The sequence below is a fragment of the Drosophila subpulchrella genome, chromosome X (assembly GCF_014743375.2).
Source record: "Drosophila subpulchrella strain 33 F10 #4 breed RU33 chromosome X, RU_Dsub_v1.1 Primary Assembly, whole genome shotgun sequence".
NCBI classification, from domain to species: Eukaryota; Metazoa; Arthropoda; class Insecta; order Diptera; family Drosophilidae; genus Drosophila; species Drosophila subpulchrella.
The window spans coordinates 20,025,410-20,042,866 of NC_050613.1; the positions used below are offsets into that span (position 1 = coordinate 20,025,410).

The 17,457-nt window shown below is 47.5% G+C and overlaps 2 protein-coding genes across 2 annotated transcripts; one reads left to right on the plus strand and one right to left on the minus strand.

Moving 5' to 3' along the window:
* The first annotated feature begins 15 nt into the window (after positions 1 to 15).
* On the plus strand, positions 16 to 12,243 carry LOC119557046 (hormone receptor 4-like). Its single transcript, XM_037869591.1, is given in 7 exon segments — positions 16 to 95; positions 3,406 to 6,331; positions 7,065 to 7,213; positions 7,284 to 8,684; positions 8,761 to 8,882; positions 9,048 to 10,125; positions 10,203 to 12,243. Coding segments are annotated over 7 exon segments (6,459 nt in total). The 5' UTR covers positions 16 to 82; the 3' UTR covers positions 10,973 to 12,243.
* A 2,287-nt stretch (positions 12,244 to 14,530) lies between these two features.
* On the minus strand, positions 14,531 to 15,988 carry LOC119557966 (putative GPI-anchor transamidase). Its single transcript, XM_037871011.1, has 5 exons — positions 15,351 to 15,988; positions 15,173 to 15,290; positions 14,998 to 15,108; positions 14,779 to 14,939; positions 14,531 to 14,717 (listed from the first exon to the last, which is right to left on the minus strand). The coding sequence occupies exons 1-5, from the start codon at positions 15,929 to 15,931 to the stop codon at positions 14,624 to 14,626; spliced, it is 1,065 nt and encodes a 354-aa protein (XP_037726939.1). The 5' UTR covers positions 15,932 to 15,988; the 3' UTR covers positions 14,531 to 14,623.
* Between the last annotated feature and the right edge of the window lie 1,469 nt (positions 15,989 to 17,457).

Here is a 17,457-nt window from a genome sequence, read left to right on the forward strand (position 1 = left end):
AAAAACAACGATCGGCAAAAAAGAGAATTTTTTGTTTTTATCAAAATTTGAGCAATCGGCAAAGACAAGAAAAAACGAAATTATGACATCCATAGGTAAATTTGTGACTATATCCCAAAAATCAAAATTTTAAACCACAAAACACTAACTTTAGACACTTAAAAAAAAAATCACGCACACACATCATATTTTTAAGGGTCAATTTGGAGTTCCAAAATTTGGGGAGATTATCCCCAGATTTTGTGCTCCAAGTTGTCCCAACGAAAACCGCTTTCCCCACTCCCCAAAGCACCAGAATCGAATAATATTAAACATTACACCTATCTGACTAACCACTAACCAAAATAGTCTGCTAACGAATAATACCAATCTTAAATATAAATATTTCTAAGTATTTCGAATACCATCTCGAAACTTTCAAAGGAATATCAAATATTTTTATCGGTTTTAATAACTATTTTGGGCGTAATTAGAACTTATCAAAACTTTTTGTTCCAATTTTGGTTTATTTGTCTTAATTAAATTACATTTTTTTAAATATAAATTAAGGTCTGAAGAGTTTCTCAGATTATCAAAGTATTTGTTTACACTTACCAAGTATTTGTTTTATATGAAATCTTAAGATTATTGAAGGTTAATCAAATGTTAAAGCTTTAGATAAGTTTTTAAAATTATCAAGTACTGGGCGAGAGCATTGATAGCTTACTGGATTCTGAAGATTCTTCTACTTAAATCTTCTCAAGCTCCACAATTTCATTACCTTCTTTTAGTCTTCATAGAAGTCACATTTAAAACCTATCAATCATATTGAAATTGAACAAATGTTGTATTTAGGTTATCCTTATTAGCAACTCTTCGGAATTCCAGTTGATACCAGATAAAAAACTTTCCGAACTATTTACGCACACACCTTTCCACCGTTCTTGACTCTTCGATGACTCTTTCCCAAACTTTCTCTCCCCCGCTCATACTGCTGTTTTTTTTTTTGTTCATATATCGCCCATTCGATCATGATTTAATCGCCATATAACCAGAGTTAAGATTAGATGGGGAATCTGATAGAAAACTATCGTAAATTCTGGCTTGTTTTTGTTTGCCACGAATGCAGTTGCAGTCTCCGTATGATTATGATTCTGTTGATCTGGGGAACAGCAGGTACCTCCACCTGGGTATATCTTCTCTCCACATATGCCTGCGCGTATCTGAACTCTAGTATGTATACAGTTGCGCGTAGAAGTCGGCTCCACGCGCCCACACACACACCCATACACCCACACATGGGGCGAAAAGATATAGACGCAGAGAGGCACGCATGGTTTTATTGTTTAGAATAATCTTGCGCTTGATAATGAAAATAGGTCAAATTTTAAAAATACTCACACAAACGACATTGTCGTCGGTGGTGCCGAGTGAGTCGCCCGACGAGAGAACTTTTTCCCCCAAGCCCCGAACACCGAACCCCGAAGCTATATAGTTTATCTCTCGGCGGCAGTGTGTGTGTGTGTGTGAGTGCGTAAAGAGATCGCCATTGGATAGATAGAGAAAAAGGGGGAGTTCGAATGGGCCAGGGAAAGGGGATTGATCGGGGGTACGAGAATGGGTATGGGAATGGGAATCGGAATAGGAATCGGAATGGGAGATGGAAAAGTCGTTGCTGGGCCAACGCACCAAGTGACCGAATCGGTCAGATAGAGACGGAGATAGCGAAAGGGACCGAGTTATAGAATAGAATGGCCGATCGAAAGTTCAACTATTACAACTGAACTGAAAGAAAAATCTTGGTTTTCCAAGTATTATTCGACAATATTTATGGCACTATCAAATAATAACAATGAAGATATAACCGATTAAATAAGCCCTAACAGAAATAATATAATCAAATGATTAGCATTTTAAAGTTATTCTGTAGAACTTGTAAAAAGTAAACCTCTTAAGTTTTTCAAATTGCAGATTTAATTTGTTTGGGAAAGTAGCATAAAAATGTTGGATTTCAAATTGAATGATCAGAATACATTCAAAAAATTCCAATAAAATCATGGCTTTATGAAATGATTGCAGCTCATACCTTAACAAAACATTTGGAGACAGTTAACTTAATTTGAGGAGTATTGACCTTCAAATGAGCTATACCATACTTATGTTTGTTTCTATGTATATTTTAGTTAGAACTACCATGTGACAATGTTTTCGATACCAAATCAACTGAATTTTCGGCATGTTTTAAAAACTAATAAATGATCTATTAAAATAGTAGCTTGGTATAGAGATATCAGATTGGTATACAGATCCAGGATCCAGTAAAAAATTTTGTAGCATACTTAAGGGAACCCCCTAATTGAGCATTAGGATCTTTATTTTTTGTCCTAATAACAAATACCCCCCACCAGATATATATATATATATATATTCAATGCATTGCAAGCTGTTGATCGTAAGGCGGAAAGAGCAACATCTACAAAAAGCGGCAGCAGAGAGAGTGAAAGAGAAAGAGCAACTAAGAAGCTTTGACCCATTTCGGTGAAAGAATCGACCATATTTCATAGCGCTCAGATCTGAGAGTGCTGATCGATCAAGCTCATGTAATTAACCGAATCCTCATATCTTGGCTATGTTTTCGACCAAATCTTTGTGTTTTTGCTCGCTTTAACCAGTTATTCGATGGCTTCTTGGTTGTTTTTTTCTTCTGTTGGCAGCTGTTGCTCAGTGGGGAAGTAAATGCAAATTGATCGGTTATTTGTTTATACTCCATCAGCAAATCAATGCAAAAACAAAATTCGGAAAGAAAAGAAACTTCCGCAACAAATTTATGCGAACTTATGTATATATGCATGGTATTCACCCATGCGGCCTCTGAGAATTTCTCAAGCTTAAGCCGTGGATCTAAGAGTTTATTATATTATTATGATGATTATCATGATTTGGAACATCTATTTTTTTGTCGTTTAAAGTTACTTGTTCCCTTTGGGGGGAAAAAGGTGTACTCAAGATCATAATGGGTAGCAAAACTTATCAATTTTCAGTTCTATGATAGTTATAAGACTGACAAAAAATTGGTCTACATTAAAGTACAGCTCACGAAACATATTTTTGATGCTGATGACATAAATATTTATTATAACTTTATATTAACAAAATTAATGAATGATGTACAGGGTATGGTTTATCGTATGAAAATCGTTGATTCGAAGATTAAAAGTGAGTTTTTAGTTATTTTATTATTCCGAGAGATTAGAAAAATGATATTAACGGAATAATGACGAATGAAAACTTTTAGTGTTATGCTCTATTTTGGGATGTATTACTGGGATCTTAGTTGCGATTGCAGGCAGACGATCCCCGATATAAATTGACCAACAACCTAACCAGATCCCTGGGATCTTCTCCCCTCCTCTTATCACCCCCTAGGAATTATGACACTGAGCCGTGGCCCGTACAGCGAGCTCGATAAAATGAGCCTTTTTCAAGACCTCAAACTCAAACGGCGTAAAATCGATTCGCGATGCAGCAGTGACGGCGAGTCCATTGCGGACACGTCCACCTCATCACCGGATCTGCTGGCGCCCATGTCGCCGAAGCTCTGCGACAGCGGTTCGGCAGGGGCGGCGTCGGCAGGGGCGTCGTCCCTGCCCCTACCGCTGGCCCTGCCCCTGCCCATGGCCCTGCCCCTGCCCCTGCCCATGTCGCTGCCCCTGCCCCTAACGGCGGCATCGTCGTCGGTCACAGTTTCGCTGGCAGCGGTCGTGGCGGCGGTGGCCGAAACGGGTGGAGGCGGAGGAGGAGCTGGCGGTACAGCAGTCACAGCCTCGGTAGCGGGACCCTGCGTCTCCACATCGTCAACGACGGCGGCAGCGGCCACATCCTCGACCTCCTCGCTATCGTCCTCCTCCTCCTTGTCATCGTCCTCCTCCACATCATCCAGCACCTCCTCCACCTCGCCGACGGCTGGTGCCTCCTCCACCTCGGCCACCTGCCCCGCCAGCAGCAGCAGCAGCAGCAGCACTGGTGACAGCGGAGGAGGAAAGACTGGCAACATCAAGCAGGAGCACAACACGGAGATCCACTCGTCGAGCAGTGCGATCTCGGCGGCCGCCGCCTCTACGGTAATGTCACCGCCGCCCGCTGAGCCGGCGAGATCCAGTCCAGCCACGCCCGATGTGGGCGGACCAGCTAGCGCCGCAGGAGGAGGAGGAGCAACAGTCGGCGGCGGTGGAGGAGGAGGAGGATCCGCAAGTGGTGGAGCAACGTCCGGAGTGGCAATCAATGAACACCAAAACAATGGCAATGGCAGCGGTGGAAGCAGTCGAGCCTCGCCCGATTCGCTGGAGGAGAAGCCCTCGACCACGACGCAAACGGGTCGTCCAACGGTCACGCCCACAAATGGAGTGCTGTCCTCCGCCACGCCGGGCACGGGAATGGCCGGGATAACGGGTAGCAGCGCCAAGCTGAGCGAGGCGGGCATGAGTGTAATCCGCTCCGTCAAGGAGGAGCGTTTGCTCAGCGTGTCCAGCAAGATGCTGGCATTCCATCAGCAGCGGGAGCAGGAGACTAAGGCAGCGGCGGCAGCAGCAGCAGCAGCAGCAGCAGCGGCGGCGGGTCATGTGACGGTTCTAGTGACGCCATCGCGGATCAAATCGGAGCCACCACCGCCGGCCTCACCCTCCTCCACATCCAGTACACAAAGGGAACGAGAAAGGGAGCGTGAGCGTGAACGAGAACGGGAAAGAGATCGGGAACGGGAACGGGAAAGGGATCGGGAGCGGGATCGAGAGCGAGAACAGTCCATCAGCTCCTCACAGCAGCACCTGAGCCGGGTCTCCGCCAGTCCACCCACTCAGCTTTCCCACAGCAGTTTGGGACCCACCATCGTCCAGACGCACCATCTCCACCAGCAACTCACCCAGCCGCTGACGCTGCGCAAGAGCAGCCCTCCCACGGAGCACCTGCTCAGCCAGTCGATGCAGCATCTCACCCAGCAGCAGGCCATCCATCTGCACCACTTGCTTGGCCAGCAGCAGCAGCAGCAGCAGGCGTCGCATCCCCAGCAGCAGCAACAGCAACAGCAGCAGCAGCAACACTCGCCCCACTCCTTGGTGCGGGTGAAGAAGGAGCCGAATGTCGGCCAGCGACACCTGTCGCCGCACCACCAGCAACAGTCGCCGCACCTGCAACACCACCAGCAGCAACAGCAGCAGCAGCAGCAACATCTACACCAGCAACAACAGCAACAGCAGCAGCAGCAGCAACATCACCAGCAGCAACCACAGGCTCTGGCCCTGATGCATCCCGCCTCGCTGGCGCTGAGGAACAGCAATCGGGACGCGGCCATTCTGTTCCGGGTGAAGAGCGAGGTGCACCAGCAGGTGGCCGCCGGACTGCCCCATCTGATGCAATCCGCTGGCGGGGCAGCGGCAGCTGCAGCAGCCGCAGTGGCCGCCCAGCGGATGGTCTGCTTCAGCAATGCCCGTATTAATGGTGTGAAGCCGGAGGTGATTGGCGGACCGCTGGGCAACTTGCGGCCCGTGGGCGGCAATGGAGGTGGCTCCGTGCAATGCCCCTCGCCGCATCCCTCCTCCTCGTCGTCATCCTCGCAACTGTCGCCGCAGACGCCCTCGCAGACGCCGCCCCGCGGCACGCCCACCGTCATCATGGGCGAGAGTTGCGGGGTGCGCACCATGGTATGGGGCTATGAGCCACCGCCGCCCTCGGTGGGCCAGTCACATGGCCAGCATCCGCAGCAGCAGTCGCCCCATCACCAGCCACAACAGCAGCAGCAGCAGCAGCAACAGCAGCAGCAGCAGCAGCAACAGCAGTCACAGCAGCAACAGCAGCAGCAGCAGTCGCTGGGCCAGCAGCAGCACTGCCTGTCCTCGCCATCGGCCGGTTCCCTAACGCCCTCCTCCTCCGGCGGGGGTTCGGTGTCGGGCGGCGGCGGCGGCGTGGGCGGACCACTGACACCCTCCTCGGTGACGCCGCAGAACAACGAGGAGGCCGCCCAGCTGCTGCTCTCCCTGGGCCAGACGCGCATCCAGGACATGAGGGCACGGCCGCATCCCTTCCGCACCCCGCACGCCCTCAACATGGAGCGCCTGTGGGCGGGCGACTACTCGCAACTGCCACCCGGCCAGCTGCAGGCCCTCAATCTCAGCGCCCAGCAGCAGCAGTGGGGCAGCAGCAACTCGACGGGCCTGGGCGGCGTGGGCGGCGGCCTGGGCGGACGGAGCGGACTGGAGGCGCCGCACGAGCCGACCGACGAGGACGAGCAGCCACTGGTGTGCATGATCTGCGAGGACAAGGCCACCGGCCTGCACTACGGCATCATCACGTGCGAGGGGTGAGTTGTCAGTTATCAAATAAAGTACCCTTATCAAATCCTTCTTTTCAAGAATATCATTTACTTAATTTCGAAATATTTCAAAGTTAACTGAAAATATAAAAAAGAAAACGATTTTAAAACTGCAATTTTTAACATAGAATCAGGAACTATATCTACACATTTCCAAGGATATTATAGAAATTCATATTTATTTTATAGTTATAGATTAGTGAAGGTTTGATTCTAACCTAATATTAGTTCTAAGAAAATGTTAAAGAAACATTAGAAACCTTTTAGCAGTACATTACTAAACATAAAACTAGGAACTACTTTGGACTACAAAAGAAAAAGGAAAAGAGGAGAAGAGCTGTGAAACGAAGTCCTTTGCTAGGATTATTAAGGGGTCATATAGATCACGGGAAGATTTAAAAAAATTACTATTACTATATATAACTAAATAATTACTATTGTTATCTAATGCTACTTTATAGTTAAAACTTCAAAATAAGAGAGGGTATATTGTGACACAATAGAAGTAAAAGGCCTTAAGTTCGCCAAGATAGATTTAAGATTATTTAACCACCATGGATTACAGAGAGAATCTGAAGTGAGAAAATGGATTTGAAAATAATAATATCACTGTCCACATATCGAATTCAGGGCATGCACTTGACAAGGTGTTTTAGGGTTTCATAACCTCCCACTTCCCAAGTACAACCAATCCTAATCCCTGACTCTTCCACTCCGCCAGGTGCAAGGGCTTCTTCAAGCGGACGGTGCAGAACCGACGCGTCTACACCTGCGTTGCGGATGGCACCTGCGAGATAACCAAAGCACAGCGCAACCGTTGTCAGTATTGTCGATTTAAGAAGTGCATCGAGCAGGGCATGGTGCTGCAGGGTGAGTACCCACCACTTGGTGATCCCTTCCAGATTCGGCCGTTTCCTAACCAGGACATATCTCCTTGCAGCCGTTCGCGAGGATCGCATGCCGGGCGGTCGCAACAGCGGCGCCGTCTACAATCTGTACAAGGTGAAGTACAAGAAGCACAAGAAGACCAACCAGAAGCAGCAGCAGGCCGCCCAGCAGCAACAGCAGCAGGCGGCGCAGCAGCAGCAGCACCAGCAGCAGCAACACCAGCAGCAACAGCACCAGCAACACCAGCAGCAGCAGCAGTTGCACTCGCCGCTGCATCACCACCATCACCAGGGTCACCAGGCGCACCACGGGCAGCAGCAGCACCACCCACAGCTGTCGCCGCACCACCTGTTGTCGCCGCAGCAGCAGCAACTTGCCGCCGCCGTGGCAGCAGCCGCCCAGCACCAACAGCAACAGCAGCAGCAGCAGCAGCAACAACAGCAGCAGGCCAAGCTCATGGGCGGCGGGGTGGAGATGAAGCCCATGTTCCTGGGTCCCGTGCTCAAGCCGGAACTGCTCCAGGCACCGCCCATGCACAGTCCGGCCCAGCAGCAGCAGCAGCAACAGCAACAGCAGGCCTCGCCGCACCTCTCCCTTAGCTCGCCGCACCAGCAACAGCAGCAGGGTCAGCACCAGAACCACCACCAGCAATCAGGCGGCGGAGGAGGAGGCGGCGGCGGCGGCGGAGGAGGTGGAGGAGGAGCCCAACTGCCACCACATCTGGTGAACGGCACCATACTAAAAACGGCCCTGACCAATCCCAGCGAGATTGTGCATCTGCGCCACCGCCTCGACTCGGCGGTCAGCTCGTCCAAGGACAGGCAGATCTCGTACGAGCACGCCCTGGCCATGATCCAGACCCTGATCGACTGCGATGCCATGGAGGACATTGCCACGCTGCCGCACTTCAGCGAGTTCCTCGAGGACAAGTCGGAGATTAGCGAGAAGCTGTGCAACATCGGTGACTCGATTGTCCACAAGCTGGTGTCGTGGACCAAGAAGCTGCCCTTCTACCTGGAGATCCCAGTGGAGATACACACCAAGCTGCTGACGGACAAGTGGCACGAGATTCTGATCCTGACCACGGCCGCCTACCAGGCGTTGCACGGCAAGCGGCGTGGCGAGGGTGCGGGATCGGGTAGCAGGCACAATTCGCCGGCATCAACGCCACTGGCCACGCCCACTGGTACGCCGCTGAGCACGCCCATACCATCGCCCGCCCAGCCGCTGCACAAGGACGATCCGGAGTTTGTCAGCGAGGTGAACTCGCATCTGAGCACACTGCAGACCTGCCTGACTACGCTGATGGGCCAGCCGATTGCCATGGAGCAACTGAAGCTGGACGTTGGCCATATGGTGGACAAGATGACCCAGATCACGATCATGTTCCGGCGCATCAAGCTGAAGATGGAGGAGTACGTCTGCCTGAAGGTTTACATACTGCTGAACAAAGGTACGTGGTTCGATTTACGCTTGCGCATGCATACAGTGCTCATGTTACCCGTTTTCGTTTCGTTTTGTAACTTCAGCAGAAGTGGAACTGGAGAGCATCCAGGAGCGGTACGTCCAGGTGCTGCGCTCCTACCTGCAGAACTCCTCGCCGCAGAATCCGCAGGCGAGGCTCAGCGAGCTGCTCTCCCACATACCAGAGGTAAGTGCCGCCACACTAACAGTGTACCACATCGATTGGCTGCCCTGCAAACTACTCACTTCTCTAAAGCCATATATATATGATCATTTTGGAGATCCTCGTTGCCGAGGAGTATCCTTGTATCCTCTATGATTCACCACCCCCTCTCCCTTACCTCACTTGCAGATCCAGGCTGCGGCCAGTCTGCTGCTCGAGAGCAAGATGTTCTATGTGCCCTTCGTGCTCAACTCGGCGAGCATAAGGTAGCAGATGCTTGAGCACGGCCTGCTGCCCACCGCCAACCACCAGCCGGCGCCGCTGGGACCAGGTCCTGATCCGGTCCTCCAGGAGCGGCAGCAGCAGCAGCAACAGGAGCGGCGCCGGAGCAGGCAGCAGCAGCATCAGTTGCTGCGCGACCTGCCCAAGATCAAGATCGAGATCGGGGCCCAGCGGGAAGCGGATCAGGAACAGCAGGAGCAGCAGGAGGAGCCGGAACAGGGGGAGCAGCTGGAACAGCTGGAGCAGGAGGAGCGGTCCCGATCCACGTCCATTTTGAAGACTTCGCTGCTGAGCGGAGCGGCGGCCACGTTGGCCACCCTGACGGCGGCTGCCGAGCAAATAGCCCGCTCCTCGGCCAGCAGCGACACTGCCAGGGACTATTCCCACAGCAGCAGCAACAGCAGCAGCAGCAACAGCATCTGCAACAGCGGCAGGACGGGCAGCAGCAGCAAGAACAGTTTAGAAGAGAGCAAAAGACTTGAGCATCAACAACAACAACAACAGCAACCACAACAGCATCAGCAGCAACAACAACAACAATATACATCAATACTACACACGGCCTTAATGTCACAGCGTTCCATGCCAGCAGCAACATCGGCTACAGCAGCAACAACAACGACGGCGACGACATCAGCAACCACATCGCCCACGCCTGCGCATGTACTGAAAACAGCGGTGACCTTAGCCAGTCTAAGTGAAATAGCCACTGCACGCCAGAAGCAGCAGCAACAGCAGCAGCAGCAGCAACTACTGGCGTTGCAGCAGCAGCAACAGCAACAGAAACTGCCCAGAAGGATAATCAACTTTGGCAGCAACTATGCTGCCAACACTGCCACCAAAGGATTGGGAGCGGGAGCAGGAGCAGCAGAAGGAGTGGGCATGGCCACAGCAACAGCAGCAGCAGCAGCAGCAGCAGCAACGGCAACAGCAACACTTGGACGCAATCGCCAACTGGGCCTGAGTCAGGGCCAAGTGGCGAATGGTAAGCAGAAAGAATTGTGAGCCTTGTGTTTGCGATAACGTTTGTGTACCCCCCTCCCCCTCAATTAACGCTGCCAGCGAGGACAGCGCGTCTGCTCAACGGCAACTGTTGCGGCCGACTGTTGCAGGCGACAGCAGCAACAGCAGCCAGTAGGGGCACCAATACGGGTGCTGCCGGCAGCAACACGGTTAATATGGAGACCCAGACTAGCGATGAGTTGCTGCCGCTGCTAGCCATGCCCCCACAAGCAGCTCCCACAACAACAACATCATCATCAACAACAACAACAGCAGCAGCAGCAGCATCATTATCATTATCAGCCACATCAACATCATCATCATCCTCATCATCACTATCAACGATTTCATTAGCAACACGTGCAGCAGCAGCAGCAGCAATGCAGCAGCAGCAGCAGCAACAATGGACTGCCGTGTCGACGACGCCAGCAACAGGAGTGATGATGACGACGACGACGACACAATCACAAGCAACATTAGCACCACAACAACAGCAACAACCACTGCCACAACAACAAATAAACAGAAAAACAACAGCAACCACCACAACAGCACCAACAACAACAACAGCAACAACACACAACAGCAACAGCAACAGCAACATCAACTTCAACAGCAACAATAACTATATGAATAACAATAATATTAACGCCAACACTGCCAGAGTCTCTGCCTCTGCCTTCGCCTCCGCCCCTGCCTCTGCAACAGCCACGCCCACTGCCAGAATACCGCGCCAGCGGCCGATCCCGCCCCCGGCCCCGCGCACACCCACAGCCACCTCAGCTTCTGTTACTGTAGTTGTGTTCAAAACAATGTTACCTGATGACTGAATTATTTTAGAATCGTACACGTAGAGCATGTTTTATTATGATTACCACTATGATTACCACTTACGAATTACAATTACGATTATGATTACGATTATGAATATGAGTATGTCTGGATATCATTACCTATTAACTATTCATTAGTTATGGCTTATCGATTATTACTATTATTACTATTACTATTGCTACATGCATAATGTAGAGCCTAATTGATCTATCGTGTATTTTAGTTTGTCTAATTGTTGGATCCCTGTACTATATCCCACACACACATAAACACACACTCGCCCATATTTGATCCTCACCCCCAAACACACACACACACACACACACACACACATTATCATTACTAAGGAAGGATATGCATATGCAAAGTTGAAACATTTTAATCTTGTAATCCTTTTGTGTTTTTTGCTGAAAGGATATGAACGATAAGGAGGAAAAGCTGCAGCAATTCGGAGTGTTAAATGAATAGGATTATGTAGAGAGTATGTAGCGAGTATGTAACGAGTATGTAATGAGTATGTAAAGTTTACGTAGCCACAATGCCACTTACAGCTATAGCAAGCATTTAGGATGCGTGCATATGTCAGTTATCTATTTTTTTTTTTTATTAAAATCTATATAATGTAACGAGGAAGGAGGAGAGCGAAGCAGGGCGGGAGATTCAACCACATAAAGTATAAATAGTAGAGTCCAAGTAGCTAGTTTAGTGTACATCCGTTTTGGGGCAGAGGAGTAGAGCAATTTTGTCACTGAGAGGGGGTGGTGGGGTGAGCGGAAACGTAAACGGAAACGGAAGTTGGGACAAAACGGAAACGGAAACGGAAATGGAAGCGGAAACTGGACTGCCAGATCGGAATCACGCATCAACCATTAAGAAAACTTCGCTCGCAACTATTGCAGAATTATACTGTTAGATACTGTTAATTATCGAACCCAAAACCCCCAAAAACCCCCAAACCCCAACCCCGACCCCCACACACACACACACACACACTATACCTAAGTTAAGAACGCATAATCACATACTACACATAAATTACGCATAGTACATACAAGAAACAGAAATAAGGAAAAGAAAAAAACAAAGATAAGAAATGAAACGAAAGGATTATTTTTTTTTTGTGTAAGCCCGATTGCGCAATTGTATATCGTAATCGTGTTGTCGTCGCAACCCCAAACGCCTATCGCCCATGGCGGTATTGATGCCCGGATTGTTATCGATATCGTCGTACTACGTTTTATTTTGTAAATGTATTAATTTTGTTGATTTTTTTGCTGTCTGTATACATTTTTTTTAACAACATTTTTGAATAAATGTAATTCTTGAATATGCTTTATGTTTCTTATTTATTTTTGTACCCCACCTTGTGCTCCAGAACTTTTCAGTTTCAATTGGTTTGTATATAGAGAAGTCCTTTCATTTGTTTAAGGTCACAAAAGAATACTGATAGATTTTGTTTCGATACCAAAAACGTTTAGTTGTTAATGGCTTTAGTAGTTCAACTTTTTTTTTTTAAGAACTTAATATAGATGTGAATATAAACTCGCCCCGAACTATATTTCTACACAAATTTTACGCGGTTCTGTTTTTCTACTTGGAAATTCCTCAGTGGCGCCACCTGCATTTAGAGGCCCGAAAATGTGTGCACCGGAAATGGCAAATTGGTTTTTAAATCGGCTTGAAAGGAAATCGAAGGGGTCACTTGTGAATTGGGGAAACCCGATCACAAGGACCCCAATCCCCAATCCTGTAACTCAAACCCTCCCGATTCAAGCTCTTTCAAATAATTAACGCAACCTAGAGCTAAGAGCGGAAAACGGAAATAGAGTAAAGTAAGCTAAACAAAAAAAAAAACAAAATCAACACGAAAACAATGTTTTTCGAATAAAAGCGAAGAACAGAAGATGAGAAATAAGCAAGAGTCTGACATCAAATTGCCTTCAAAGCGTTATTTTCGATTTTTTTTCCGTAGAGTTTTTTTACGAGAGAGAACGATGCAAAAATCAATACGAAATACCAAATAGCAAGCAAATATTTAAAGTACGTATATATGTGGATTTATATAAGCGATGACATAATAATCATATGAATATGGAAAAAGAAAAAGAAAAAAGGAAAACGGCAACGGACGGACGGCAAAAAGATTAACATTTTTTGTAGAGTAAAAGCGGGATAAACAGCATCTGGAGGGAAAGAGTCAAAATAAAATATTTTTGCACAGCGTGTTATCGAATAAGTGTTAGACTTTAAACGTAACTGTAATCGAGATTCAAATCAATCAATCCCCAAGCCTCCCTCCTTCCCTTCCCTCCCTTCCCAGGCCATCCTTGGTAGCCATCATCGTTCCAGCCCTTTAAACCCGCCCATTTGATTATAAAGGCTGGGGTCAGATGGAGGATTGCTCCCGCAGGAAAAAACAAGAAGTGTCTTTGTAAATACATACATGAGAATACAGAGTGGGATTGAGGGGGGTTTCTTGCAAGCCCCCAACCCAACCCAACCATCTGGCGTCTCGAGATATAACATTAGTTAGCTAATTTTAACGACTTACACTCCCGGATCAACCAAATGCCGTCACCTAACCAGCTACGCCTTGCCGTAGTTAAAACTGTTGTACCCCCCACAAATCACTTAAATGCTCAACTCCATCACTTGACCCATGACCACTCACCCACACCCACAACCGCATCCAACTCACTCCGCTTGCCTAGATCCATTTGCATCCCGGGCAGAACCAGAAACCCGTGTCCACCATGTCCCCATAGTGTATAGCGGGGATGCAATATGAACTTCTTATGGTGCTTAATCTGGATCTTGATCTTGAGGACAACCCAAGCCTACAACTCAAATTATGGGACTGATGCAATGAAACAAAAAAGAAAATGAAAACAAATAACAAACAAAAAATTAGAAAAAAAAAACAAGGGAGGAAATCTTAACCCATATATGTATACTAGGTGTATATGTGTATTGATTAAACGATTCAATAATTAAAATCGAAGTAGATCCTTCCATATGATAAAAACCAAAACAAAAAAAATGAAAAAACAAGAGTAAACTCTAGGGAAGAGATCTCGCTTCTGAGGCCATTGTTATACTCTTTGAATTTGTGTATGACCCAAATTAGAAAATTGTGAAACCAAATCCAAAGAAAGCCGCAGAGACACATAACGAAACGCCGTGGAAATTATAGAAATACTGTTTTTTTGTGCATTTCTAATTCTACATAGCGGTCGCCAGCGACTTTTACCTTTTATATAAGTATATACAATATGGTTTTCGTTTCGTTTTGGATTTGATATGAATGTTACGCGATGGATTGATATTGATATTGATTGATTGATTAGTGAACGTTTGATGTAGTGGTAACCAAAAAGTATAATTTAACTGATACATTGATGTAATGCATAAGAGAAGGAAACACAAACGGCAACAGAACCGCTAAATGATAATGAAATGAAAATGAAATGACATGTTAGCAAATATAAAACAGATAACTAAGACGAACTAAGCCCATAATTGAGAATTTTTAAAGCACGATTCGAGATCACATATAAATTTAATAAATTACACATGTATTAATAATGAAATGATGTATTTACGAATAAAATTAATATTATCACATGAATTATAAATGGCCGACCAGTCTATTTAAAAAGATCGGACGGAAACTGGGACTCCATCACGATTTTGAAGGGCTTTCTGGCCACCAATTCGTCCTTGTCGACCTGTATGAAATCGCTGCAAGAGTCGAGCATTAGAAAAGGGTCTGAAAGGGGGTTTTTCCGAGCAAAGTACTCACTCCTCGTTGGCCAGGGTCACGTTGATGCGATCGGTGGAAACCCGTGTGGGTCGGATGGCCCCAAAGAAGTCTGTGATGGGCACCTTGTGCGGGTCTCGGCGGTACAGATCCTTGCGCACTCCCACTGTCGAGATGCACACCCGCTTGGGGCAAACTTGCAGCTGTTTGGATAAAGTGTATTATCAGAAATATGTTCGTAAATCTCAGGAGGAGACCTACAAATTCCCCAATGGTCCGCTTGCTGAACGGCTGCACCTTCTCTAGGAACTCCAAAGCGTAGTATGTGTAGCGGTCGATCATGTAGACGCCAATCGAGGGATCCACATGGTGCTGGATTGGAAATGGAAGTGTAGTATGTAGGTAGGTATACATTGCAGACTTCAGAGCGTCTTACCGATAGGGAATCCTCGCCCACTAGGCTACTGGCCACCGCCAGGACATTCGGTGAGGTGAATTTCTCGTATAACGAAGCCGCTTGGCAAGTGTCCACCATGAAGAACAGCTCATTGTAACTACAAAAGTAGACGAACTATTAGGACCAGAACAGGGATTAGCATAGGTAAGTGTCGCACCGCTTCTTCTCCCACATCTGCTGGATGCCGTCGGCCAGCTCCTGGCTGGTAATCTCCTCCGAGTCCTGGAACTTAAGGAATCCATCGCCGCCGTGGCCGGTGAGGTAGATGAGCACATTGCTGCCCGCGTCCGAAAGCAGCTTCTTGGACCGCGCAGTGCCGTTCTGGGTTCGTCCGGTCAGCAGTCGCACAAAGTTCTCCACGGTCACCTCGTAGCCCCGGTAGTCCACCTCCACATCGTCCCCGTACACATTGATGTGCTGGTTGGCGTTGTTGTAGACCTGGCCAGGACGCGGATTGCGGGGGTTGCAGGCCATGTCGTCGGCTATCATCAGTATGATCTGGGAGTCGGGAATGCCCAGTCGCTTGACAGATCGGTAGATGGACAGCACATTGGCCACATGCCGGTAGTTGAACCAGAATCTTGAGGCGTCCACCAGCACCGCCCAGTTGTTCGTATGCGTTGACCGCTGGCTGGCGTCCACGAAGCCCTCTGGCAGCACCGAGGTGTCCTCCGCCTCCGCCTCAGCCCGACAGCTGGCAAGGAGCAGGACCAGGATGACCACGAATTTAATAAACATCTCGCAGCCGAATATTAATCACCTATGTATATCGATAGGCCCATAACAACTCCTCCCGATATCGACTGCACGGCTCGATAGACCGAAAACAGCTGTGAGGTGTGACCGCGCTTAAAAATATACTACGTATACCATTTCCAAGCATACCATGCTAATAATATGAAAAAATTATAAAATAAAAACGTATTATAGTTTTAAAAACAAGGACATATAGTTAATTGGTTCAAGTCACTAATTGTCAATGGCCTAATCCTTTTTTTTTACACTTCCAATTATAAATTCACTCAAGTCTTTAGATCTATATGTATATATAATGATTCATATTATTTATGTATTTTAAATATTTATTTGTGAATTAAATAAAATAAGTTTTCAGAAAAGTAAAAAAAAAAATTATAGCGTTAAAAACTATTAAACTATTGCAAAAATCTTTCAATAAATAGGCATTGTAGCCATGAAATGGAGTGATTGAATTTCATATTACCCAAAATATACCAAAAGTATACTAAACGGTCATACATACTGCGAGGCATGAGTAGACAGGGTGGATACAATGATGGGGTGTAGGAGAGGGAGAGGGGGCATGCCAATGCTAATGGGCCAATTTTCCACCTCGATTTTCTCCCCCTAAAAGCCACGAAACGCCGCATTTCGAACATAAAACAGTTAGTACGCAGCGAGTACGATCGAATGCAGGCGAAAAGTTAGGGGTTAAAGGGCGCCCTGTGGGTAAAAAAAGCGTCAGAAAATGCCTACAAAAGCAATATGGCGGCTGTCGTTCGTAACAAAAACGAATGACATGACGCTGCAATGATGAAAAGAGAGGAGGCCGATGAAGAGCGAGGCACAGGCGGACAGCGCAAAATGTTTGCGCGTGTGTGTGTGTGTGTGTGCGGGGCCGTAAAAGCCTTGTTTGCGTGTGGAATTTAACTGTTTTCTCGCCGTCTGCCAATTGGGGGGCACTCACACAGACGCACACGCACAGCTGCACACCTGGGAAAATGGGGAAAATCGTGGCAAGACAACCACAAATGCAGGGCTTCTGCTTCAGAAAACTCTGCCAATTCGCCGCGATCTTTTTCTCTCTCTTTTGCTCTCTGCCGCCGCTCTCTGATTCACGTGGGTTTTCATATTCATATGTGTATGTGTGTACATCGTGCTTCAATTTTTTACTGTAGTCGTTGTTGGTCGTTCTTTTTTGTGGAGCTTTGGATCTGCCTGCCGGAAGTTTTCTTTTATCCATATATCGCCGATTGCGCTTTGCGCACTTCGCCTATCGCTGCTTCTGCTTTGCTGCGTGGCGTTTTCGTTTTGTGTGTCGGCCATTACGTTTTCCAATTGCCTTTGGCGCAGACACACACACACACACAAAACAAAACACACAAAGCGTGTGTGTGTGTGGGCAAGTAAATGTGAGGCCGCACAGAAAAAAAACGTTTTCTAGGTGAATTTAATCGAGTGGGCGTAATGCGAAAGCGTTTTCCTGGCCCAAAACTGGTTTGGCAATGTGAAAATGCTAGCCGCTA